This window comes from Equus quagga, chromosome 5 (assembly GCF_021613505.1).
Source record: "Equus quagga isolate Etosha38 chromosome 5, UCLA_HA_Equagga_1.0, whole genome shotgun sequence".
Lineage (NCBI taxonomy): Eukaryota > Metazoa > Chordata > Mammalia > Perissodactyla > Equidae > Equus > Equus quagga.
This window is the reverse complement of record NC_060271.1, coordinates 11,439,678-11,466,706: the sequence shown is the minus strand read 5'-3', so window position 1 is coordinate 11,466,706 and position 27,029 is coordinate 11,439,678. Positions and strand designations below refer to the sequence as shown.

General features: G+C 40.4%; 1 protein-coding gene across 1 annotated transcript in view; it reads right to left on the bottom strand.

Annotated features, from left to right (window-relative positions):
- LOC124238959 (cytochrome P450 4X1-like) overlaps positions 1 to 27,029 on the bottom strand; it is a 45,887-nt gene that overhangs the window by 4,735 nt on the left and 14,123 nt on the right. The window contains exons 2-8 of the mRNA XM_046660215.1: positions 21,377 to 21,518; positions 20,180 to 20,224; positions 19,254 to 19,381; positions 17,154 to 17,281; positions 16,917 to 17,071; positions 5,827 to 5,933; positions 5,074 to 5,264 (exon numbers count right to left, since the gene is read on the bottom strand). Of these exons, the coding sequence (XP_046516171.1) occupies positions 5,074 to 5,264; positions 5,827 to 5,933; positions 16,917 to 17,071; positions 17,154 to 17,281; positions 19,254 to 19,381; positions 20,180 to 20,224; positions 21,377 to 21,518 (896 nt within the window). The remainder of the gene's footprint in view (positions 1 to 5,073; positions 5,265 to 5,826; positions 5,934 to 16,916; positions 17,072 to 17,153; positions 17,282 to 19,253; positions 19,382 to 20,179; positions 20,225 to 21,376; positions 21,519 to 27,029) is intronic.

Below are 27,029 nucleotides of genomic sequence, written 5' to 3'. Positions count from 1 at the left end.
CTGATGAACATCGATGCAAAAATCCTCAACAAAATACTAGCAAATCGAATAACACAATATGTTAAAAAGATCATACCTCACAATCAAGTGGGTTTCATTCCAGGGATGCAGGAATGGTTCAACATCCACAAATCTATCAACGTGATACACCACATTAACAAAATCAAGAATAAAAATCACATGATCATCTCAATAGACGCAGAGAAAGCATTTGACAAGATACAGCATCCATTTATGATAAAAACTCTAAATAAAATGGGTATAGAAGGAAAATACCTCAACATGATAAAGGCCATATATGACAAACCCATGGCAAATATCATTCTCAATGGAGAAAAACTGAAAGCTATCCCTCTAAGAACAGGAACCAGACAAGGATGCCCACTGTCACCACTCTTATTTAACATAGTATTGGAAGTCCTAGCCAGAGCAATCAGGCAAGAAAAAGAAATAAAAGGGATCCACATTGGAAAAGAAGAAGTGAAACTGTCACTCTTTGCAGATGACATGATTTTGTATCTAGAAAACCCTAAAGAGTCCACTAAAAAACTTTTAGAAATAACAAAGGAACACAGTCAAGTCACGGGATACAAAATCAATGCACAAAAATCGGTTGCATTTCCATGCACTAACAACCAAGTAGCAGAAAGAGAAATTAAGAATACAATCCCATTTACAATTGCAACAAAAAGAATAAAATACCTAGGAATAAACTTAACCAAAGAGGTAAAAGATCTGTACACCGAAAACTATAAAACACTGTTGAAAGAAACCGAAGAAGACACAAAGAAATGGAAAGATATTCCATGCTCTTGGATTGGAAGAATTAACATCGTTAAAATGTCCATACTTCCTAAAGCAATCTATAGATTCAACGCAATCCCTATCAAAGTTCCAACAACATTTTTTACAGAAATAGAACAAAGAATCCTAAAATTTATATGGAACAACAAAAGACCCCGAATAGCCAAAGGATTCCTGAGAAAAAAGAACAAAGCTGGAGGTATCACAGTCCTTGATTTCAAATTATACTACAAAGCCATAGTAACCAAAACAGCATGGTACTGCCACAAAAACAGACACATAGATCAATGGAACAGAATTGAGAGCCCAGAAGTAAACCCACACATTTATGGACAGCTAATATTCAACAAGGGAGCCAAGAGCATACGATGGAGAAAGGAGAGCCTCTTCAATAAACAGTGCTGGGAAAACTGGACAGCCACATGCAAAAGAATGAAAGTAGACCATTCCCTTACACCACGCACAAAAATCAACTCAAAATGGATTAAAGACTTGAATGTAAGACCCGAAACCATGAGACTTCTAGAAGAAAACATAGGCAGTACACTCTATGACATTGGTCTGAGCAGCATATTTTCAAGTCCCATGTCTGACCGGGCAAGGGAAACAAAGGAAAAAATGAACAAATGGGACTACATTAAACTAAAAAGCTTCTGCACAGCAAAGGAAACCATCAACAAAACGAAAAGACAACCTAACAATTGGGAGAAGATATTTGCAAACCATCTATCAGATAAGGGGTTAATATCCAAAATATAGAAAAGAACTAATACAGCTCAACAACAAAAAAAACAACAATCCAATTAGAAAATGGGCAAAAGATCTGAACAGAGATTTCTCCAAAGAAGATATACAGACGGCCAACAGGCATATGAAAGATGCCCAACATCATTAGCTATCAGGGAAATGCAAACCAAAACTACAATGTGGTATCACCTCACTCCGGTCAGAATGGCTATAATTAACAAAACAGGAAACAACAAATGTTGGAGAGGGTGTGGAGAGAAGGGAACCCTTGTTCACTGCTGGTGGCAGTGCAAACTGGTATAGCCACTATGGAAAGCAGTATGGAGTATCCTCAGAAAATTAAGGATAGATCTACCATATGATTGAGCTATTCCACTGCTGGGTATTTATCCAAAGAACTTGAAAACACAAAGGCATAAAGATACTTGCACCCCTATGTTCATTGCAGCATTATACACAACAGCCAAGACATGGAAGCAACCTAGGTGCCCATGATGGGACGAATGGATAAAGAAGATGTGGTATTTATACACGATGGACTACTACTCAGCCATAAGAAATGATGAAATCCGGCCATTTGTGACAACATGGATGGACCTTGAGGGTATTATGCTGAGTGAAATAAGTCAGAGGGAGAAAGTCAAATACCATATGATCTCAATCATAAGTAGAAGATAAAAACAATGACAAAAAAAACACATAGCATTGGAGATTGGACTGGTGGTTACCATTGGGGAAGGGGAGTGGGGGGAGGGCAAAAGGGGTGATTAGGCTCACATGTGAGGGGATGGACTATAATTAGTGTTTGGGTGGTGAACAGGATATAATGTACACAGAATTCGAAATATGATGTACATCCAATAAAAATAAAAATAAAAATAAAATAAAATGAAAAATAAAATAAATAAAAAAGAATTATTGTAATGCCAAGTGCCGTGAAGAATTGAAGAGGGTACTTCCTCCCGTGTTAAGTAAAGGGGGGCTTCAGACGGGTCACGATGATCTGACATGTGCTCCCTGGAGATTGGGGAACATAATACAGATAGGAAATGCTGTGAATCAGAACAGAGAGGCAGGGGAAAGTTGCAGGACAAGGCAGGAATGCCCCAGTGTGTCCTGTGGGCCAATGAACCCACAGGAGCGAGCGCTCCGGGACCAGCTTGAAAGGAACTCTGACCTAGGACAAGAATTCTCTTGCCCCATGAATCACCATGGCAAAGTCCCAATGAGGGAATCTCCAGGAAAACCGTGGACACTCTCATCGAGAGTAAAAGGAAGCACTGCCTATCCACCAAGCTCAGAGGGCAAGATCATGACAGTACCAGCTCCTTTCTCCTTATCCTCTCTCCCTCATGGACCCTTTCTAGAAGGGTCAGAAACAGCAGCTACTGGGCAGGGCACGAGCTGGTCAGTAAGAAGCCAACCACAACCCCTTACCCACCCCTGGCTTCTAGACCCAAAGATGTACCGAGCTGGGTGGAGGGAGACGCTCCAAGTGGATGAGAACTTGAAGTTTACATTAAGACACTGGACCAGACGGCCTAATTACTGAAATGAGGCTGCTCTTGTGATTTCAATGGATGGCAACTCTATGAGATTCACTCAAGATTACACCCCGGAGATGAAAAGAACTTGTTCCCCACAGCAAGTGTGAAGTGCCAGCAGGAGAAGAATAAAGTTTTCTATTTGCTTCCTAGCTGGTCAGGTTGGTTCAATAAAATGACTGCATGTATTCAGTCTATTTGCTTTATTCTATTTCTATTTGCTTTTCTGATTACTCACTGTGAATGTAGACTTTGTCCATAAGTTAATGTGAAATTTTAATTTTGAACTCTTTCCTCCTCAAGCACAGAATAAAAAGAATAATTCTGCTTAGCCTGGCACTTTGCATATTTAAGAAAAACAATGTTCTCCATCTCAGCCGTGGTGCAAAAAGAAGACAGGAATTTGAACCAAAAGCAGAAACGGGCTAACAAGGAGCCAAACGGAGACGTGGAACAACTTTCCAGCTTTTATAGAAATTGCTCTTTGCATTGTGTTTTTATTATCTGTGTAAAAGAATTACAAATTCTCAGAATGCTATGTACAAATTTCATTAAACATAACTATAAGGCCATATTATAGCATAAAAATATATTTTATTCTCTGTAATATTGTTGCCATTTCTCTCATTAAAATAAATGGTAGTTAACACATTGGAATTTGCTTTCTCACCTGGCAAAGATATCTTTATTCCTTTCACATTTCACAGAGGCCAAACAAGAATGAGAAAGGTCAATATTTGAGTTATATATAGACTCATCCTAATCAAGGTTAAAGTATCTAATTAATATTGGGAGGTGATAAACAGTGTTTCCAAACTCAATGAATGAATACAAAATGACTAATCAACACTGCGTTTTGTGCTATATGGATTAGGAAATGTCTATTATTTCCTCATAGAAAGTGAGATCTCTACTATACCTATAAATTTAAATTTTCCTTTATAAATGTTCTAACCGAGCTGATCTTTGCATTAGAAATATGGTGCTTTCCCACTAGTCATGGGACTGGTTGCCTTAGAAGTACCTTAGCACTTCTGTCTTTCTGCCCCTCTCACCAGCAAAACGATGATATGTGAAATATCGACCTGAGGTGCAGAGTGCGGTTTACATCAGGGACACATGATTTCTCTGCAAACAGCATGTCTGAGAGGCAAATCTTTAATCTGGGCTTCATTAACAGCAAGATATGCTCAAAGTCTAGCAAAGGAGTTGAAGTTTTCCACCTGGCTAACTCCCACCAATCCTGTAAGAGGCAGTTAATGGCATCTCTCCCAGGGAGTCTCCTTGAGCCCCCCACGCCAGCTTAGGCGCCTGTCTTCTAAGTCTCTGTGGAGCCAGCACATATCTCTCTCATCATCCTCACCATGTTATACTGCAGTTATCTGCATGGGGCCTGGCTCCTATCCTAGAGCATGAGCTTGTTGAGGGCAGGACCCACACCAAATCTGGTACATTTTTTTTAGTGCCTCAGTACTCAAAATGTCCTCAATCCATATTTGCTAAACTCAACTACAATGTATATCATTTAGTACTACATTCAAAGTCCAAAGCCAATCCAAACAAGTGAACGAGGGGATGGGAGAGAATGTCCACAATGAGGCTTAAATGATGCAGATGCCCACTCAGGTCCCTCAGAAGAGGAGCCCACTTGAGCCCAACCATTCAAACTCTAAGTGCAAGTCTAGGGATCAAGTCCCCATTTCCAATGCATGAGAGCCTGGAGGAAAGAAATAAATAGGACATTTTACACATCACTGATTAGAAAAACAATGAAATAGACAACTTACAGATGAGTGAACTTCTTTTGCAAAAGATAAGTTTGGGGCCTTCTAGAAAAAGAGCAGAATGGTAGCCTGCCTCTTCTGCTTCCACATACACACGTCTTGATGTACTATGGTTACCCAGGTACAAGAGGGAAGAATAAAGCAAAGTCCCGGGAGGAGAAGTAGGATGAAATGTTTAGGGATGCAGATCTTACCAGGTAATGGAAGACCCATCTCCCAGGATGCTCCTGATCTCCTCCCGGCATCTCTCCTGATGCTCAGGGTTCAGAGCCAGGTGGTAGAGGAGCCAGGAAATGCCCCCTGGCATGGTGTCCTGCCCTGCCAACAAGAATGTGTTCACCTCGGACCGCAGGTCAGTGTCTGAGAAGCTGTCACGATTTTCAGCCTAGAAAGTACAAGGGAGATATTTTTATGCAATGTCAGTTTATAGATGTTTGGAGCCCTGATCAAAATAACGGTTTTAGAAAAAACATTAGAGTTTCAAATGAGAGTTTCAATTTTAATTCAGTTCAACAAATATATACTAAGAGCCACACTTTGTCCAGAGCATGAAGGAGAATAACATTGCATAAGGAAAGCAAGCCTTGCAAAGAGTTCTTCCACTCATCCTGCCCAAATTATCCAGGTTTTCCAGCACCTCCTCCTCAGCATTTTACCAGCTTTCCCTGTGACCCATTCTCCTGTGCCTCCCTGAACTACCATGTGTCTTTATGATAATCCAAATCCTGTCAAATCAGGAGAAAATTCAGTGTTATCTGGCTCCACCGAGTAACAAAGCTGCAGAATTCTATCTTTATCTCAAACTGTATGGAGCCAGTCCATCAATTCCAAAGTAGAGTTAGATTTAGGTGATCAATTTTGCTTGTGGCCCTTCTCCTCCCCACTCATCCACCTATTCACACAATTAAGTAGATACCTGAGCAGGCTCAGAAATTTGAAAGATTTACCTGGACAGAAAGGACAACATCCAGAAAATCCTGGTGCTTCCTCTTCTGAGTGTTATCCTGCCTCTTCTCTTCCTCGAGGGCTTTCTTTCTATCCTGGATTGCCTTTTCTGGAGTGGAATAAAAGTGACAACAAAATCAAAGAAAAATAAATTACAGAGCAAGCAATATCCAGCTTCAAATCTTGCCTAATTTCCAGAAGTTTTATTATATTTAGATAGATTTAATTTTTAAAGATGTTTATTTTCCCATCAAATGACAACCATTGATCGAAGCTCCAAAGACAAACACAACAGACCAAAAATGTACTTCATACAACTAGATAGGCAATATAATTAAGATGATTTCAAATTTAGGTGCAAATGACCAATCATTCTCTTCTTTCTGAGGCTAATATCTCATTTCCATGGGAAAGTTATCAAATGAAATGGAGTAAAATGGAACACAGGTAAAGATATGCCAACATATGTATAATTGAAGGGGCTTATAGAACAAACAAAAATGTGGAACAGAACATTTAAAACAATAATCCAAGAGACCTTTCTGGAATAAGAGAAAATTCAAATCTACATATTAAAGGGTACACCCTATGCCTGAAAAAATTGGAACAGAATAACCAATTGCAATATATAGCCTAGTAAAACTATTTGACATTAAAGACAGAGAATAGAAAATCCTCAGAGACTCCAAATAAAAGACTAAATGACTTTTAAGGGTAAGAAAGTTAGGCTAGCACCATACTTCTCAAGTACAATAAAAAAGCCAAGACAAGATTAGAGCATTTTCAAGAAAATCAAGGAAACAAAATGTGAGATAAGTATTTTATATCCAGCAAAACTGTCCTCTGAACATCAAGTATACTGAAAAACAGTTATCAACTCGCATGAACTCAGAAAATATTACATCCATGAGCCCATATTGAGGAATCTATAGTGGATGAGTTTCATCCAATGAAGAGAGGAATGGAAAATTTCATAGATTTAATTCTAGATCTCAGACTAATATAAGGATAGGTACATGGGCAGACTAATAACACATAAACATTAAAAATGAAAATAATGCAACTAAAATTAGGGGGAGTAGAGGGAGAGAGGGGAAAGTAGAATAAGAAACCTAATAGTTGTCCAGGTGAGAAATAAAAATCACAAGATGTCATTAAAAACTGACAGACCATCAACCACAGTCCCCAAAGGACAAGTACTGTATGGTTCCACAAACACAACATAACTAAGTACCTAGTCAACTTCATAGACAGAAAGTAGAACAGGGGTTGCCAGGGGCTGAGGGGGGAGTGGAATGAAGAGTTATTGTTTGGTGGGTATGGAGCTTCAGTTTTGCAAGATGAAAAGAGTTCTGGAGATGGATGGTGGTGATGGTTGTACAGCAATGTGAATCTACTTAGTAGCACTGAACTGTACACGTAAAAAAGATGAAGGTGGTAAATGTTATGTTGTGTGTATTTTATCACAATATAAAGTACTGATCAACCAGATAGCAAAAGATTAAATAAGGAAAAATGGGATTAAGGATCTATGAAATGACTAAATACTACAATCGACATAGAACAAAAATATAAACCTTCTTAAATGTCAAAAGGTATTACATTTAGAAAGAGCAAAGAAGACATGCCACGTAGAAAAAAAAACACGGCACATTGTCCCCCCAAAATTCATGTCCACCCAAAACCTATGAATGTAGCCTTACTGGAAATAGGGTCTTTACAGATGTAATCAAACTAAGACGATGCCATATAGGGTTAGGGTGGGACCTAATACAATGACTGGTATCCTTTTAAGAGGAAGAAATTTGGACACAGACCCTGCTATAGACTGAGTGTTCATGTCCTCCCAAAATTCATACGTTGAAATCTAATCCCCAATGCGACAGTATTTGCAGGTGAAATATTTGGGAGGTGATTAGGTCATGAAGTCATTGTTTCTAAGCCACTCAGTCTGTGATATTCTACTTTACCATCCCAGATGGACTAAGATAGACACACAGAGGGAAGACAACCACAGGAAGACAGAGGCAGAAATGAGAGTGAAACAGCTGCAAGCCAAGGAATGCCAAGGATCACCTGCAACCACCAGAAGGTAGGAAGAGGAGAGGAAGGATTCTTTCCTAGAGCCTTCAAGAGGGATCATGCTCCTGCCAACACCTTGATTTTGGACACCTAGCCTCCAGAACTGTGAGAGAATGAACTGTTGTTGTTTTAAGCCACCTAGTCTGGTTATTTGTTATAGAAGCCCTAGGAACCTAACACACACACTAATTATAACAGCATACACATAGGAAAACATTATAACATGACAATGTTGAGATCAAACATGTCAGTCATTTCAATAAATAAGGATGAGAATGACTGGCTTACTAAAATAAAAAGATTTTCAAATTGGTTCAAAAAGCAAAACTCAAAAAGGTTCTACAGGGGCCAGCCCCGTAGCCGAGTGGTTAAATTCACATGTTCTGCTTCGGCAGCCCAGGGTTTCGCTGGTTCGGATCCTGGGTGCAGACATGGCACCGCTTGTCAGGCCATGCTGAGGCAGCGTCCCACATGCCACAACTAGAAGGACCCACAACTAAAAAATATGCGACTATGTACTGGGGGGATTTGGGGAGAAAAAGCAGGAAAAAAAAAAGAACATTGGAAACAATCGTCAGCTCCGGTGCCAATCTTTAAGAAAAAAAAAATGTTCTACATATAAGAAAAACACATAAAACAAAGTAATTCAAAACAGGTAAAAATAAAGGCATGAACAAGGATATACCAGGCAAGTGGAAATGACAAGAAAGCAGGAGTTGCAATCCCGAAATCAGACAAAGGAGAATTTGAGCAAAAACTCATTAAACAAGGTCAGTTTCTAATGTTAAAAGTCATGAAATCACAAGATAGAACAGTTATGAACATATACTCAAACCACAAACATGGCAGTACTTATTTAAAGCAGAAACTACAAGAGATACAAGGGAAAATAGCCAGAATCACATGAATAATAGGAGTCTTTAACATACTGCTTTCAGAACAGGACACGCCTAGTGGATGAAAATAAGATATAGAAGATCTAAACAAAATAAAAAGCAGAACATACAGGGAGAAATATCAACCACCATACCTAATAGAGAGTATATCTTCTTCTCAAGAGCACACGGAAAATTTACAAAAATTCATCATATATTAAATCAAAAGCATCATGGGCCAGCCCCAGTGGCCTAGTAGTTAAGTTTAGCATGCTTCGCTTCAGTGGCCTAGGTTCGGTTCCAAGGCATGGTCCTACACCATTCTGTTAGCAGCCATGCTGTGTTGGCAGCCCACACTAAAAAAAAAAATAGAGGAAGATTGGCATGGACGTTAGCTCAGGGGAATCTTCTTCAGCAAAAAAAAAAAAAAAAGACAGAGAGAGAGGAAAAAAAAAATCATTAGTAAGTTCCATAAAGGGGAAATAGTAAAAACAATGTTCTCTAATTGCAATAAAACTAGAAAGTTTTGAAGATCAAAAAATAAAAAGCCTTTGCACCTAGAAATTTATAAACCTTCTATTAAATACCTTTGCGGTGAAAGGGAAATACAAACAGAAATTACAGAATTTCTGAAAAAAAAAAAACAATGATAATGGAAAATTTACTTATCAAAATACATGAGATATATTTAATCAGTGAACAAAAGAAAATTTATAGCCTTAAAAATTAACAATAAAAAACAGAAAAAAAATCCTAAAATTCTGATGGAATCAAGGGACCCCAAATAGCCAAAACAATCTTGAGAAAGAAGAACAAAACTGAAGGACTCACATTTCCTAAGTTCAAAACTTACTACAAAGCTACAGTGCCCAAAACAGTGTGATATTGGCATAAAGGCAGACATATACCATATATAAGTAGAATATGTGAATAGAATAGAGAGTGCAGAAATAAACCCTGGCATGTATGGTTAAATGACTTTTGACAAGGGTGCCAAGACTATTCAATGAAAAGGACAATCTTTTCAACAAATGGTGCTGGGAAAACTGGACATCCACATGTAAGAAAGATAATCTAGACACAGATCTCGCCTCTTTCACAAACATTAACTTAAAATGGATCATAGACCTAAATGTAAAACCATAAAACATCTAGAAAACAACACAGAAGGAAACCTATGTGGCCTTGGGTTTGGCAATAACTTTTTAGATACAACACCAAAAGTATGATTCATGAGAGAAAAAAATTGACAAGCTGGACTTCACTAAAATTCAAAACTGCTCAGCAAAAGACAGATTTAAGAGAATAAAAAGACAAGCCACATTTTGGGAGAAAATATTTGCAAAAGACGCTTCTGATAAAGGATTGTTATCCAAAATATACAAAGAACTCTTAAAACTCAACAATAAGAAAAAAAACAACCTGATTAAAAACTGGACCTAAGATAAGACTTTAACAGACACCTCACCAAAGAAGATACGCAGATAGCAAATAAGCATACGAAACGATGTTCCACATCATATGCCATGAAAGTGATGCAAATTAAAAACCACAATGAGATACCGCTACACATCTATTAGAATGGCCAAAATCCAGAGCACCGGCAACACCAAATGCTAGCAATGATGTGGAGTGACAGAACTGTTCATTCATTGCTGGCAGGAAGGCAAAATGGTAATGCCATGGTGGAAGACAATTTGGTAGATTCTTACAAAACTAAACATTTTCTTACCATACTATCCAGCAATCATGCTCCTTCGAATTTACCCAAAGAAGTTGAAAACTGATGTCCACACAAAAACTTGTACACAAACACTTATAGCAGCTTTATTCAAAACTGCCAAAACTTGGAAGCAACCAAGATGTCCTTCAATAGGTGAATGGGTAAACAAACTGTGGTACATCCATACAATAGAATATTATTTAGCAATAAAAATAGAAGAGCTATCAAGCCATAAAAATACATGGAGGAACTTTAAATGCATATTACTAAGTGAAAGAAACAAATCTTATAAGACCACATACAGTATGATTCCAAATAATGACACGGAAAGGGCAAAACAATACAGACAGTAAAAAAAAAAAATCAGTGGTTGCCAGGAGTTTAGGGCGAGGGAAGGAAGGGTAAATAGGTGGAGCCCGGGGGAGTTTTTAGGGCAGTGAAATTATTCCGTAATATGGATAGATATCATTAGATTTCTCAAAATCCATGGGGTGTACAACATAAAGAGTAAGCCCTAAAGTAAACTATGGACTTGAGCTTTCTGCTCAATTTTTCTGTAAACCTAAAGCTCTCTAAAAAGTAATTATTAACTTAAGAAAAACATACTAAAAGTCTCTTTAAATAAATCAGTTTGGGAGGGTGACATCAGCATCATGGCAAACTGAGTTATTCCCTTTGTCTCTTCCCTCTAAGCTACCACCAATCAGACATCCATTGACAAACAAAGGATTCCCTACACAGCACAATGGAACACCTAAGAGATCCGCGCATCTATATGTCTGAAGGTAGGTATACAGGACTTCTGGGAGGCAGTGAAACTAGGGTAATAGCTCCTCCCACAGGGGTGATCCAAAACCAGATCCTCACACCAGCACACATGCCTGTGTCCAGAGGCTACAGGGACAGAAAAGGCACTCACGGCTTAGCCCCTGTCCTCCAGCAGTGGTGGGTGGCACAAACTCCCTGAGGGTTCAGGACAGAGTGGAGCTGGTGACCCAGCCCCCTCTCCCTCCTCCAGCAGTGGCCCAATCTTTCCAACAGTGGGGACAGTATCCAAAACACACATTTTCCTAGCTGGGGTGAGGCACCCTGACCTGAGTTTTCAAAATACCCCAGCTAGCGCCAGTGGCCAGAACAAACAAAAAAACTTACTCCTTGCTTAGCCCTTGACCCCCACAGCAGTGGCAGGTGAACCTGCAACCTGAGGCTTCAAGAACCACGCAGAACCCATGATCCAGCCCCCAGTGGCAGCACCCCCGATGCCAGCTCTAACAGCAGCAGGGGCTGCATACAAGTCCCTGGGTCCCCAGGCCCCTGGCAGCAACAGCAACACTCGTGAACCCAGCGCCCCTGGCAGCAATGCAACCAGCACTCCCAGACATCCCAGGAGCAGTAGCACAAGTGGTGCACATGGCAGCAGTATCCAAGCCCATGGAAAACCCATGGAGAGTAACACGAGACCCAGGCAACCCCAGAAGCAACAGAAGTGCTCACAGCCCAGTGACCCCAATGGTGACACCCAAGATTGCAGTAACATCAAAAGCAGCAAGGCACCAGCAACCTCAGAGGCATAAGCAGCAAAAGGAGGGCACTGACGACACCTCTAGCAGAGGCAGCAGAGGGTAGAAAGTGCAGGCTCTCAAACACAACCAGAAGCAGCTCAGAACTAAAGTAACCAAAGCCGTACTCAAATAAGAAAGGTGGTTATTACCACAAATGTGCCAGCAGATGATCAACTCATCAAGTACCATGAAGAACTACAGTAACACTGCAGAACAGAAAGAAAATGACAACTCTCCAGAAACCAAACTTGAAGTCACAGAAGATTACAATCTAACTGACACAGAATTCAAAATAGCTGTCATGAAGAAACGCAATGAGTTACAAGAAAATCCAGAAAGACAGTTAATGAGCTCAGGAATAAAATTAAGGAGCAGAAGGAGTACTTCACCAAAAGGATTGAAACTTTAAAAATTAAAAATAAAAACAGAAATTCTGGAGATGGAGAACACAATTAATGAGATGAAAAGTAACGTAGAAAGATTGAAAAATAAAGCCGATCATATAGAAGACAGAAATAGTGAGCTCGAAGATATAAATCCAGAAATGATTCCGGTGGAAGAGGAGAGAAATAAGATACTTAAAAAACGAAGAAATTCTATGAGAAATATCTGAGTCAATTAGGAAAAGTAACATAAGGATAATAGGTATCCCAAATGGAGGAAAGAGGGAGAAAGGAGCAGAGAGCTTATTCAAAGAAACAATAGCTGAGAACTTCCCAAACCTGGGGAAGAAAGTGGATACACAAGTACCTAACAGTTAACGGAACTGCTAATTATCTCACTACAAAAAGACCTTCTCCAAGGCTTATATTAAAACTGTCAAAAGCCAATGACAAAGAAAGAATATTAAGGGCAGCCAGAGAGAAGAAAATAACCTACAAAGGAACCTCCATCAGGTTCTCAGCAGAAGCTCTACAGCTAGGAGTGGAATGATATATTCAAAATCAGTGTGATTCTAGCACATGAACAGATAGACCAATGTAATGGAAAAGGAAGTACAAAAATAGATCCAAGTACATGTGTCAATTTAGACTATGATAAAGGTGGTCATTCAAATCACTGGAAAAGATGGAACTTTTTAATAAATGGTGATGAGACAACTGGAGAATGATCTGGAAAAATTAGATCAACCCTTGACACCATACATAAGAATAAACTCTAAATGGATCAGAGATCTAAATGCAGGAGAACAAAACTGCACAAGCACTAGAAGAGAGCATAGGTGAATTTCTCTATAACCTGGGTATAGGGCAGTGGTTCTCAACCAGCGACAACACTGTCCCCAGGGAACATTCAGTAATGTCTGCAGACATTTTTTGGTTGCCACAAGCGTCAGAGTCCTACAGGTATCAAGTGGGTAGATGTTAGGGGTGCAGCTAAACATCTTACAATGCACAGGACATCCCCCCAATTCAGTCCAAAATGTCATTAGTGCCATGGTTGAGATACTCTGGAATAGGGGAAGGCTTGTGACTATTACTCAAAATCCAGATTCAATAATCAACAACTACAACAAAAGTTGCAGGGTACAAAATCAACTTACAAAAAGCAGCTGCATTCCTGTACTCTAATAGCGAACTAACAGAAATAACTCAAGAATACAATCCCATTTACAATCGCAATGAAAAGAATAAAGTATCTAAGAATAAATGTAACCAAGGAGGTGAAAGACCCATACAGCGAAAACTGTAAGACTTGAAAGAAATCTATAATGACATAAAGAAATGGAAAGATATTCCATGCACATGGATTGGGAGACTAAACATAGTCAAAATGTCCGCACTACCTAAAACAATCTACAGATTCAATGCAATCCGAATCAGAATCCCAATGACATTCTTCACGGAAATAGAAGAAAGAATCTTAAAATTCATATGGGGCAACAAAAGATCCCAAAGAGCTAAAGCAATCCTGAGGAAAAAGAACAAAGCTGGAGGCATCACAATCCCTGACTTCAAACATACTACAAAGCTATAGTGATCAAAACAGCATGGTACTGGTACAAAAACAGGCACACAGATCAATGGAACAGCATTGAAAGCCCAGAAAGAAAACTATACATCCACGGACAGCTAATCTTCGACAAAAGAGCTAAGAACATACAATGGAGAAAGAAAAGTCTCTTCAATAAATGGTGTTGGGAAAACTGGACAGCCACATGCAAAAGAATGAAAGTAGACCATTATCTCACACCATACACAAAAATCAACTCAAAATGGATTAAAGACTTAAATGTAAGACCTGAAACCATAAAACTCCTAGAAGAAAATATAGACAGTATACTCTTTGACACTGGTCTTAGAAGGATCTTTTCAAATACCATCTTTACTCTGGCAAGGGAAACGGAAGAAAAAATAAACAAATGGGACTTCATCAGACTAGAGAGTTCTGTAAGGCAGAGGAAATCAGGAGCAAAACAATGAGACAACCCACCAACTGGGAGAAAATATTTTCAAATCCTATATCCAACAAGGGGCTCATCTCCAAAATATATAAAGAACTTATACAACTCAAAAACAAAAAAGCACAATTCAATCAAAACATGGGCAGAGGATATGAACAGACATTTTTCCAAAGATATACAGATGGCCAACAGGCACATGAAAAGATGTTCAACATCATTAATTATCAGGGAAATGCAAATCAAAACTACAATGAGATATCACATTACACCTGTTAGAATGGCTATAATTACCAAGAAAAAAAACAACAAATATTGGAGAGGATGTGGAGAAAAGGGAACCCTCATACACTGCTGCTGGGAATGCAAACTGGTGCAGCCACTATGGAAAACAGGATGGAGATTTCTCAAAAAATTAAAAATAGAAATACCATATGACCCAGCTATCCCACTACTGGGTATCTACCCAAAGAACTTGAAACCAACAATTCAAAGAGACCTATGCACCCATATGTTCACTGCAGCATTATTTGCAACACCCAAGAGGTACAAGCAACCCAAGTGCCCATTGACTGATGATTGGATAAAGAAGACACACAATGCAACACTACTCAGCCATAAAAAAGACAAAATCGTCCCATTTGCAACAACATGGATGGACTTTGAGGGTATTATGTTAAGCGAAATAAGCCAGACAGAGAAAGACAAACAGCGTATGACTTCACTCATATGTGGAAGATAAACAAACACATGGACAAAGAGAACAGATTAGTGGTTACCAGGGGGCAAAAGGGTTGGGGAGTGTGCATAAGGGGTGAAGGAACACATTCATATTGTGACTGACAAATAATAATGTACAACTGAAATTACACAATGTTATAAACTATTATGACATCAATAAAATTTTTAAAAATCCAGATTCAATGAAAGCAAATATTGATAAATCTAACTAAAGAAAAATTAAAATTTTTGAAAGGTTTTGTTTTTTAAGATTTTATTTTTCCCTTTTTCTCCCCAAAACCCCCCAGTACATAGTTGTATATTCTTCCCTTGTGGGTTCTTCTAGTTGTGGCATGTGGGACACTGCCTCAGCATGGTTTGATGAGCAGTGCCATGTCCGCGCCCAGGATTCGAACCCAGGAAACACTAGGCTGCCTGCAGCGGAGTGCACGAACTTAACCACTCGGCCACGGGGCCAGCCCCTGAAAGGTTTTATTTTGAACAACTGTAACATTTAATCTTTTACCTAATACTTTGCATTTTCTCACCATAATTATCTAATACAAAGACAACATAAAGATTTTTTTCACCAAGTCCCATGGAGATGCCCCCAAATCCACTCCTGTTTACTCCAATGAGCCACACAAACGTTTACATTTTCTGTATGGTCCATCATGCGAACAGGTTTGAGAACTCTCACTGTAAATAATGCCCGTTTATGTCTTAATTGTTTCTAACTTGCTTATCGGACTGTCCTCCTTGCCACATCTAGGTTCATGTGTGCACATATGTCTGTGAGTGTGCAAGTGCAGGTGTGTCTCGCAAATCTCCTATGGGTAAATATATCTGATAGTTAACATTTACTCCATGGCAGGCACTCTCCTAAGTGCTTACATACATTAACATATTTAATCATCACCATGAACCTATGAGATTGGTTCATTTTTATCCCCATTTTACAGAAGACACTGAGACAAAACAAAGTCACACTGCTAGTAAACGTGGAGCTGAAAAAGGATTAGTTAACTGCTTGATAAATATGCTCTATCTGATGCTCATGAAAAGTCATGCTGAATTGCTTAAAAAGCGGAATCTATCTCAACTTTTATGTTAGTTTTGCTAAAACTATTTATTTTTGAACTGAGCTTCTTTTACTTTAGTTTTTTATTGTGGTAAGAAGACTTACCCTGAGATCTACCCACTTAGTGACTTTGTAAGCGTACAACACAGCATAGTGAACTATAGACACTGTGTTGGACAGCAGATCTCCAGAACTTACTCAGCTGGCATAACTGAAACTTCACACCCGTTGAACGACTCCTCATTTCCCTCTTCTTTTCAATATATGTCCATGTGTACTCTGTTCTCCTCTTCATTCCTATGTTGCATGAATGCTCTTAGTTTGTCATCATTATGGCAATAAATGGGCAAAAAGCCATAGGCCATGTGTGTCTTGAAATATTAAATGCCCACTTGTTGGGTTATATTTGTATTCATAAAAATTGTACATAGTAAAAACTGCATAATATATAGAAAATTTCTGATAAGACTACCACTACGGATGCTCAAACTCTTGTAAGGACTTGTATATCTTTTGAGCAGTGCCCACATGAGAGCTCCATTAAGACAAGAATTCTTTCTCTTGTCACATTGAGGCCTGTTTCTCCAGAGAGACACAGTACAATGATGAAAGCGTTATGGCCATGGGCAGCTCAAACCCAAGAACTACCTGTGTGCTGATGCAGCATTTGGCTGGTCTCCTGTAAGCGGTGACCCTCAGGGCTGAAGTTGAAAAGTATGTTGTGGTGACGTAAGAAACTGTACAAGCGATAAAAGATGATTTTGCTGGCTTCAAATGTCGATTTTACATAAAGATCACAGTGGCTAGAAGAGAAAGTGAGGATAATGTCAATAAATGACTTAGATAATGGCAAACAAGTGTCTTTTTTGTCCTCCCCTCGCTGACCTGTTTATCTGGCAGTTGGTCTCCCGGCTGAAAGCACATTTCATGAGTATGTCCAGGGCCATCAAGTTGATGTGCTCAAAGACCTCCACGATCGTGTCCTGAGCGCCACAAATCTTCTCCCACTTGCCCTGGCACAGGAGGTCAAGATCAACAGCATCACCATCACGAGACCGCCTGTATCTGAAGACTCCTCTCTGACCCTGCCCTTATGACGTGAGGGAGACAGCCCCGACCGAGCAGGAGCCAAAGGTCATGAAGGGCAGTAAGACAAGTGCTTCTTTGGCATGAGGAAGGGAAAATGAACCCAGCTGGGTGAGAAAGAAGATGGAGTAAACCAGGTGTCTGGTAAGTGGCTGAGTGAAGGAGCTTTGGCCTTTCAATTATTACCATAACTCTGCTTTAACACAGATCAGAGTCCCAGTAAAAAGACAGTCTCTGCTACAAGACCCATAATTACAGGGCTTCCTCCATCAGCATCCCCAAACTGCTAGACACCCCACCCCGACACTACTCTCAAACACCATAACCATTCTTAAAATAAACCTGGAACATTAGGGGGGAAAACCATTTTCTATTGAGAAGTGGGAGAAAGAGACAAGCCATGATTGGAGCAGCTGCAGGGAGCTGACGCCCAGCCAAGCGCTGCCTGCGTCCACTTTACCTCCCCGAAAACGACCTACTCACACACCTGAAAGGTTTTGTAGCTTAAACTGCCACAAAGTCCCCTGTTGAATGTGTATTTGTGATAATAAGCATTCTTTCTGTCAAAATACAAATAAATCTCAACGTTTAAGTTCACATCAACCTATACTTGTTGAGCACCTATGCCTACGGCTGAGTGCTAAGAATTTGGAGGCCACAGGAAAAAAACATTATTTAATGCTTCTACCTAAATGTAATTGTTTAGTCAGTTGCTTTCATCTTGAATTATGTAAGTTTTGCTGAGTACAAAGAGTGAGTTTAGAAGAAATGAGAGCAAAGAGGCGGCTCAAAGCTGGAGGCACTTTGGACAACTCAGCAGAGGGAAAGCTGTGAGAGGAATCTCAGGGAAACATGGGACTGAGAAGCCAGCAAAATAGAAGTGGTTTAGCGAAAAGGAGATAAACTCAAAGAGCACCACCGGCTGGTTTGCAATCGTGCATAAAGCTGCGCAGCACCAAACAGGAGCAGCATGCCCCACCCTCTAGCCTGTGCCTCCAGCTGTCTGCCTTGAGAACTCACACGGGTATTTTCACCACAATCTGGCAAACTTCAGGTTAAATCCGCTTCTGTGAGCTTGGCTGAGAGCCCAGCCAACCAGCTGCTAACAGCAGTTCTAGAGAAAAGAGATGGGTTTGCAAAAGGGGGAGGGAAACCTGGGCTTTGTTTGTGGTGTCTGAAGTGTTTATGACGAGACTGTATTAATGAGGTACTCGTCTGATTTTTAAATAAGTGCACTTTAAAGGATATCACGTACAGTGGAGTTTGGGAATAGAACTCACTTATACACCAGGGACCGCCCATAGGAATATTCCTCTGCAAAGTCCTCCTGCCCCTTTGGAGGGCGCAGGTCAACTCCTAAAGATCACCCACTGTCTACAAGAGGACACTCACATCTGCCACTTCAGTGTAGACACTTAGCCTTTGCTAGGTCCTTTATGGCCTTCAGGAGAGTCCATTCCAAACTCCAAACCCTTGTTCACACAGACTCACTCTGCCGAGAACGCCCTCGTCCATATGACCCACATGTTCTAGTGCAGCACACATTCATGGTAAATTGGAGTCTCCTCTGAATCTGAAGCTATTGTAGCTGCTCCTGGTTTCCTCACCCGTCGCCTACAGCACCTACCGTCTGAATCTTACTACTTGGTCCTTGGTTACTGCCATAGGATCTCAAAACATATCTAAGATAGATGACCAGATCTTCCTCTTTTTTTTATCACCCCAAGAACAATCCCAAAGCTTTACATGGACACCTATTGCTCAGTGGGTACTTGCACATTGGTTAATTTCTAGAAATCATCCCCCTTTGACTCTCACTGCCCATTAAACATATGTCTAACCCAGTCCCTGTTGGAAGCATTTTGCAACACACCAGAGCACTTTTGTCCCTTCACTTACCAACATCATGTTCACAGAATGGGCCATCACCTCGACATATGATTTCAAGATGTTAACACTATATCCAGGAGTTAATAGGCAACGGTGCTGGAACCACTTGGGTCCATCGAGACTCACTAGTCCTTTTCCTTGAGAAATAAAAGGCACAAAACCTCATGCTATTTTATTAGATGAGACAAGGAAGGAAAGGTGAGGAACACAGACATCATGGAATGACCATGACGCATAGGTGGTCATGACATAGTGGAATATCAAAGCAGTGCCCATCTATTAAGATTGAGGGGAGTTTTGATGCTTACATCTGGGATGGATGTATTTAGCTTCGTGAGAAAGACTCCAAGTTTAAAAGCCTGATGAAAGTGATAATCCTGGAATCCCCAGTTACGACCTGTCTAGTAGAGTCATATGTCGCTTAACGATGGGGATATGCTCTGAAAAATGTGTTGTTAGTTGATTTCATGGCTGTGTAAACATAATAGAGTGTACTTGCACAAACCTGGATGGTATAGCCTACTACACTCCTAGGCTATATGGTAATAATCTTACAGGAACATCATTGTATATGCCCTCCATCATTGACTAAAACATCATTATGCGGCATATGACATAATAGAGTAGGTCACTTAACCTTCCTGAGGCTTGGTTTTCTCAGTCATAAAGTGTGATAATAAATATCTACTTCACTGTGTCGCTGGGCACATTAAAGGAAGGTGTATACATAAGGCACCTTCTCTAGCTGGTCTTGTCTATATATAAGCCTGGTCTCTAGCTCAAAGTAGAAACACAACAAATATTCATGTCCTCTCAACTCCAAGCCAATCCATGAACTATACTGGGAACACAAAATTCACAAGGAACTAATGCTTTAATGGAAAGGGGACTTCAAGCGAGAGAGCGGGGCACCCCTCTCATTTGCACATACATACCAAGACATGGAAGCAAGACCTTGCATGGGTACTTGGACTTGGGATCTGCAGAGACAAGCAGAGGAGACAAGAGACAGCATCAGAGGAAAATCACCGGTCACCACAGGCGACAGTTCTCTTCATTTGGCTGCACTAACCACAAACAGTGAATAAGAGGGAGCCCAGAGCTCACTTCCTACAGCCCTTGGCAGGCCCGGGGAAACCCCAAGCCTTGGTTCTGGAACCAGAGAACAGCAAGCCCACAAGACAGACAGGTTCAAGAACCCAGGTTCCTCCCTTGTTTACACTTCCTCCAACAGACACAGAGATTGCTGACAGTCACAAGGTTCCAGGACAGGAGTTGGGACAACATATTGTATCCTTTCTGGAAACCAAATGAACTCTTAGAGCTGGGGCAGCAGATACCAGAGAGGGAGGTACAAATGCCGCCTGGGGCCCCCTGAACTCTCACCTGGAGTTGTTTAGGCTCTTGTGCTTTAAGAGGTGAGCTTGAGAGGAATCAGCTGGGGGAGGGGCAACATGGAGACTTGCAGGGAAAGGCTGCTTCCTTGTACTAGGATTGACTGAGAGCAATCGAGACAAGGGCACAGGGACGAAAGATGAGGATACCAGAGTTTGTGGAGCAAGAACTGCACGTTTAAATTTTGTGCTATGAGATATTCCACCATGGAAGCCACGGAAAAGGACTGGATGGGGGAGTCAGATGATGTGTGCCCCCAAAAGGGAGCACAGTTGGGAAACAGGGAGAAAAGAAAAACAATATTTGGACCGCAATCAAGAGGTTAGATGGGTAGATTAACGATCTAGGAATCAGGCTGACATACTGAACAAGTAGAGGCAGAGCTACGTCAGCATCCCCTGAAGACTCTGCTCAAGAAAGGGGCTGAGGGTGGGGAGTGTTGCTGACACTGAAGTCACAGAAGCAAGAGAGGCAAAGGAAGCCCCTGGTGATCTGGGGGTGCTGCCTGGCCTCTGGGATATACTGACCTAAAAGGGCCCACGGGAGCCTGAACCAGACCAGGACCTGGGGGACATGGGATCCCCTTCAGGATTGGTAGGAAACCTCCCCACATTTTCTCCAGTGTCTCATAAAGGCCCAGTACTGATCTCTGCTGCAGAATTCCTTTAGAGTCCTGCCTGTGGGTTGCGCATATCATCCTATGAGGATTACATTCTTGAGATTCCCTCTTTTCTTACCTGTTCTGCTCAGAAATGTCTTCGCATAGTCTGGGTCATAGATATAGAAAAATGCCTGGAAGGGCCCAACCCAGCAAGGAAAGGCACAAGGGTATTTTTCGACAAGCTCCTCAAGCTTCTCCATTTTACCATCCTGAAGTAACTATAGTGAAAAAAGTGAAGGAAATTAGAGAAGTCAGCCAGCCTGGATTTGTCCCCTCTTAGAAACACAAGCTGAGCTCAGGGCCTGGATGAGGTTGCACAGGCAGAGGGGCCAAGTCCTTTTCCTGGAAGTGGGTGAACCTACTTTCCTTGGGATTTCTAAGCTTGGGGTGTAATTTTCTAAACAAGGTTAGTATATTTATCTTTTCACTATAAATACATGTTGTATCCCCAGACTAAGTCACTGCCAATGACATATACCCAACCGAGAGGGTGAAGGGAGCCAAGTCACACACTCTGCTTCACCACCAACATCACATACTTAGATTAGAAGTGGAGTCTGGAAGCTGAAAAAGTTTTTTTCCAATGTGGAAAGCAAACTGTTAGTAGATTGACATGACCCATCATCCAGCTCACCACTCCATTCCCTCTCTCTTTTCCTCTGTAATGACTGATGAGCGATTCTTTCTCAAAACTTAATAATGAAGACTCCTTTCTAAAAACCTGCCAACTCCATCTACAAAGAAAATCCAATTCTTTTTCCCTTACGACAGTAGAAGCCTCATTTAAACAGGTGTATGAAGCTTGAAGCAAACTCAAATACAAAATTCTAAGCTTCCAACATTTATAAATCAGTACAAATACTACCATCAGAGATGAACTTTTTGCCTTGACAAGCAGGTTACTAATGGCCCATTTAAATAGTTCCTCTAGGGGGCCACCCTGTGGCCAAGTGGTTAAGTTCACACGCCCTGCTTCAGCAGCCCCAGGTTTTGCTGGTTCAAGTCCTGGGCGTGGACACGGCACCACTCATCAGGCCATGCTGAGGCGGCATCCCACATGCCACAACTAGAAAGACGCACAACCAAAAATACACAACTATCTACCAGGGGGCTTTGCGGGGAAAAGGAAACATAAAATCTTTAAAAAAAAATAAAAATAAATAGTTCCTCTAAATCACTGACAATGAGATTCATTTACATCAGATTCTTGTATAATGTGGGGGATGGGGGGCACCTGTATGTGTGTCTCGTGTCCGGGTGTATGTGTGTGTCTGGGTGTGTCTAGTGACACATTTGAGCATGATCATGGGGGTCCTAACTTGCAGAGAAAACTTAAGGCTGGCAAGTTCTTCCTGTGTGACCAATCACAGGATTTTCCCTGTGATGGTTTGTTCCTACCCTGAGAAGGGTGTTTCCACCTCAGAAGAGATGGAAAACTTTGGCTCCCAATTTCCTCTATTACCAGCTAGTACCTCTAACCCATGAAGTGCTCCCTGGGTAGGTTAGGAGCCCTAAAGCATTGAGACTCTTGAAATCTAATTCTTGAAATGCTACAGACTTTTTTGCTCCCATTGCCACAATCAAGCCAGTGACAAATATCCACTGACGACGCAAGCAGTGCTTCCCAACAATGTGAATATGTATTCATTTGTTCATTTGCAAACAGTAAACAGATGAGAATTTATTAAGTGCCTATTATATGTACCAGGCAATAGAGATTTAGAAAACTATAAGGCAGGCAAGATCTTTGCCCTCATGGACATTATAGCCTCACATGAAGATTATTTCTTTAGGTAAGACATTGTCATGGAGACCCTCAGCCACAAGCATTTGGTTATACCTTTAGTAACTTTTGTCTGGATAAAAAGGACAGAAAGCTATTGTGAATCCTGTAATATATGAATTCATACTTCTTCATCCACAACAGTATCTAAATACATTTGAAAATATGTATTACACATATTTAGGAAATGTTGCTCAGAAATATTCAGAAAATGCTTAGTCCCCAGAGAAATAATTCCCCTTCCTACAAACCTTACCCTATGCATCTCTTCCATTTGGATGTTCATCTATATCTTTTATCATATCCTTTTATAATAAGCCAGTAGCAGTAAGTAAAGTGTTTTCCTGAGTTCTGTGAGCTGTTCTAGCAAATTAATGAAACCTGAGGAGGGAGTCCTGGGAACCTCTGCTTTATAGTTGATTAGTCAGAACCTCAGGTTTCAACCTGGACTTGTGATTGGCATCTGAAGGGGCAGGGGGCAATCTTGCAGGATTGAGCTCTTAATCTGTGGGATCTGATGCTTTCTTCAGGCAGATGGCATCAGAATTGAGCTAAATTATAGGACTTCCAGCTGGTGTCACAGAATTGCTTACTGTGGGGAAAATTCCCACACATCTGGTGTCAGAAGTGTTGTGAGTGTGGTAGTATGTGATAGTAAAGGAGACAGGGAGGAGGAGGACTGGCTTTCTCCTATTCAGGTGCCAAAACAATTCAATGGGAGAAAGAATAGTCTTTTCAACAAATGGCGCTGGGATACTGCATATCTATATTCAGAAGAATGAAGTTGGACCCCTACCTCACACAATATACAAAAATTAATTCATAATTGATCAAAGTTCAAAATGAAAGAGCTAAAACTCTGACTCTTAGAAGAAAACGTAAGGATTTAGCCTTGCATTTGGCAATGTTTTCTTAGATATAACACCAAAAGCACAAGCAACAAAAGGAAAAATACATAAATTGGACTTCTTTGTTGTCTTAAGCAACTAAGTCTCAGGGTATTTTTTCATGCATCATAAGGTAACTGACCGAAGAATAAATGAAGGATAAGACAGAGCTCTTGGAAATTAAAATTATGATAGCCAAATTAAAAAAAATGGTTTTAGTAGAAATCGTAGGAAGACAAAATCAAAAAGCAAAGATTTTTTTTAAATCCAGGAGGTCCAGATTCGTGACGTCAGTGACATGGCAGAGTGAGCTCACCCGGGACTCTCTCCTCTCCAAACTACAGCCAAAAATGAACAACTGAATTTCAACCAATAATTCTAATAATACAGAGATCGTCAGAGACCCACAGCAGCCAAACGACGGAGGGCGGAGAGGCTGGAGCCACCCCTGGAGGAGCTTGAACGGGGTAAGAGAGAACTTCACTCCCTCCCCTAGAGACTGGGGTCACAGCAGAGGGTGAGGGAAGGAGCAGGGGAGGGGCCACATATCCACAGGATGGTCCAGGACTCCCACCACCCATGCAGTGGAAACCCGCTAACAGGGGAAAGCTTTTGTGTGCGGGGACCCCATCAAGTCAGGGCCCAGGGAAACCAGAGAGCGAGAGCTGATTGGAATCCAGTTCCACATGCGAAAGAAAGTGCCCCTCCTCCCCCAACCCACTCTGTGCACCGCCATCGCAGCTGAAGGCAGCAGGCTCAGAATGGGTGGCTCTCGACCCCCATCTAGTGGCGACAGGCTGTAACTGCAACTGAAAAATAGCATCATGAGCAAAACCCACTCCTCTACCATCCAGCAATTTATAAAAGCTCCAGACGAGAAGGAAAACAATAAAAACACAGAACTAAGTCCTGAGGACTTGGAAATAGGTAAACTAAGTGAAAATGAGTTCAGAGTAGCTATCATCAAAAAACTCAATGAGGTAAAGGTAAATATAGAGAAACAAGTCAATGAGTTCTGGAGTTACTTCACAAAAGAGATTGAAACTATAAAGAAGAATCAATCAGAAATACTAGAGATGAAAAATACAACAGATCAGATAAAACAGAATATGCATTCCCTGAATGCACATGTAGATACCATAGAGGGCAAATTAGCATAATCGAAGATAGACAGGCTGAATGGCTCCAGACAGAGGAAGAAAGAGAATTAACAATTTTTAAAAAGAAGAAGAAAATCTCCAAGAAATAGTGTATTCAATGAGGAAATCCAATTTAAGAATTATTGGAATCCCTGAGGGTGTGGAAAAGGAAAATGGAACAGAAAGAGTGCTCAAAGAAATAATAGAAGAAAATTTCCCAAATCTAGGGATTGAGGGAGAAATGTGTATGGAGGAAGCTTTCATATCTCCTAGATTTGTCAATGTAAAAAGACCTACTGCAAGGCATATAGTAGTACAAATGGCAAAAATGAATGACAAAGAAAGAATACTCAGGGCAGCAAGGCAGAAGAAAATAACCTACAGAGGAACTCCTATCAGACTTTCAGCGGATTTCTCCACAGAAACTTTACAAGCTAGGAGAGAATGGAATGACATATTCAAAACTTTACAGGATAAAAATCTTCAGCCAAGAATACTCTATCTAGCAAAAATATCCTTCAGATATGAGGGAGAAATTAAATATTTTCCAGACAAACAAAAGCTAAGGGACTTTGTAACCAAAAGACCTCCACTACAAGAAATCCTCAAGAAGGCTTTCATACCTGAAAAAAGAAAAAAAGGGAGAAAGGGGTCACAAATCACAGAGTAGGAAGACAAACAGATGGAATCAGAATAAGATAAATATTCAACTATAGCTTTAGGATAAAGGGAAGGAAACCACCAAAGCAAAGACGATCTTATCACTCTAACCACAAACTCACAACATGAGTTGGAAGAAGAGATGAAGAGAATAATTTAGGAAGAGAAGAGCAAAGGGACTAAATCAGCCTAGGTCAAGTAAATAAGAGACCACCATAAAATGGACTATATTATACACGAGATTCTGAATACAAACTTCAGGGTAGCCACTAAACTAAAAAACAGAACAGAGACACAAAACATAAATAAGGGGAAATCTAAGAAACCCAGCATAAGGAATTGCAGAAGTCAATGGGTAGGCTAAAACACACAGGACGAGAAACAAAGATAACACAGGAAAACCAGATAACGAGCAACAGAATGACAGCATTAAGCCCTCACGCATCAATAATCACCCTCAATGTCAATGGATTGAACTCTCCAATAAAAAGACACAGAGTGGCAAAATGGATTAAAGAACAAGATCCAACAATTTGTTGCCTCCAGAAAACACACCTCAGCCCCAAGGACAAACACAGGCTCAGAGTGAAGAAGTGGAAGACAATACTCAAAGCTAATAGCAAACAAAAGAAAGCCGGTGTCACAATACTTATATCAGACAAAACAGATTTCAAAATAAGGCAGGTAAAGAGAGACACAGAGGGACAATATAAAATGATCAAAGGGACACTTCATCAAGAAGAAATAATGCTTATAAATATCTATGCACCGAACACAGGAGCACCAAAGTTCATAAAGCAACTAAAAGAAGACATTAAAAAGAACACAATAATAGTAGGGGATCTCAACACCACAACACATCAATGGACAGATCATCCAGACAGAAAACCAACAAGGAAACAGTGGAGCTAAACGAAAAGCTAAAACAATTGGAGTTAATAGACATATATAGAACACTTCATCCAAAAACAGTACAATACACATTCTTCTCAAGTGTGCATGGAACATTCTCAAGGATAAACCATATGTTGGGAAACAAGGCAAGACTGCACAAATCTAAAAAAATTGAAATAATAAGCATTTTCTCCCATCATAATGCTATAAAGCTAGAAATTAATTACAAGAAAAAAGCTGAGAAAGGCACAAGGATGTGGAGACTAAACAATATGCTATTGAACAAGCAATAGATCATTGAAGAAATTAAAGAAGAAATAAAAAAATACCTGGAGACAAATGAAAATGATAACATGCCATACCAAC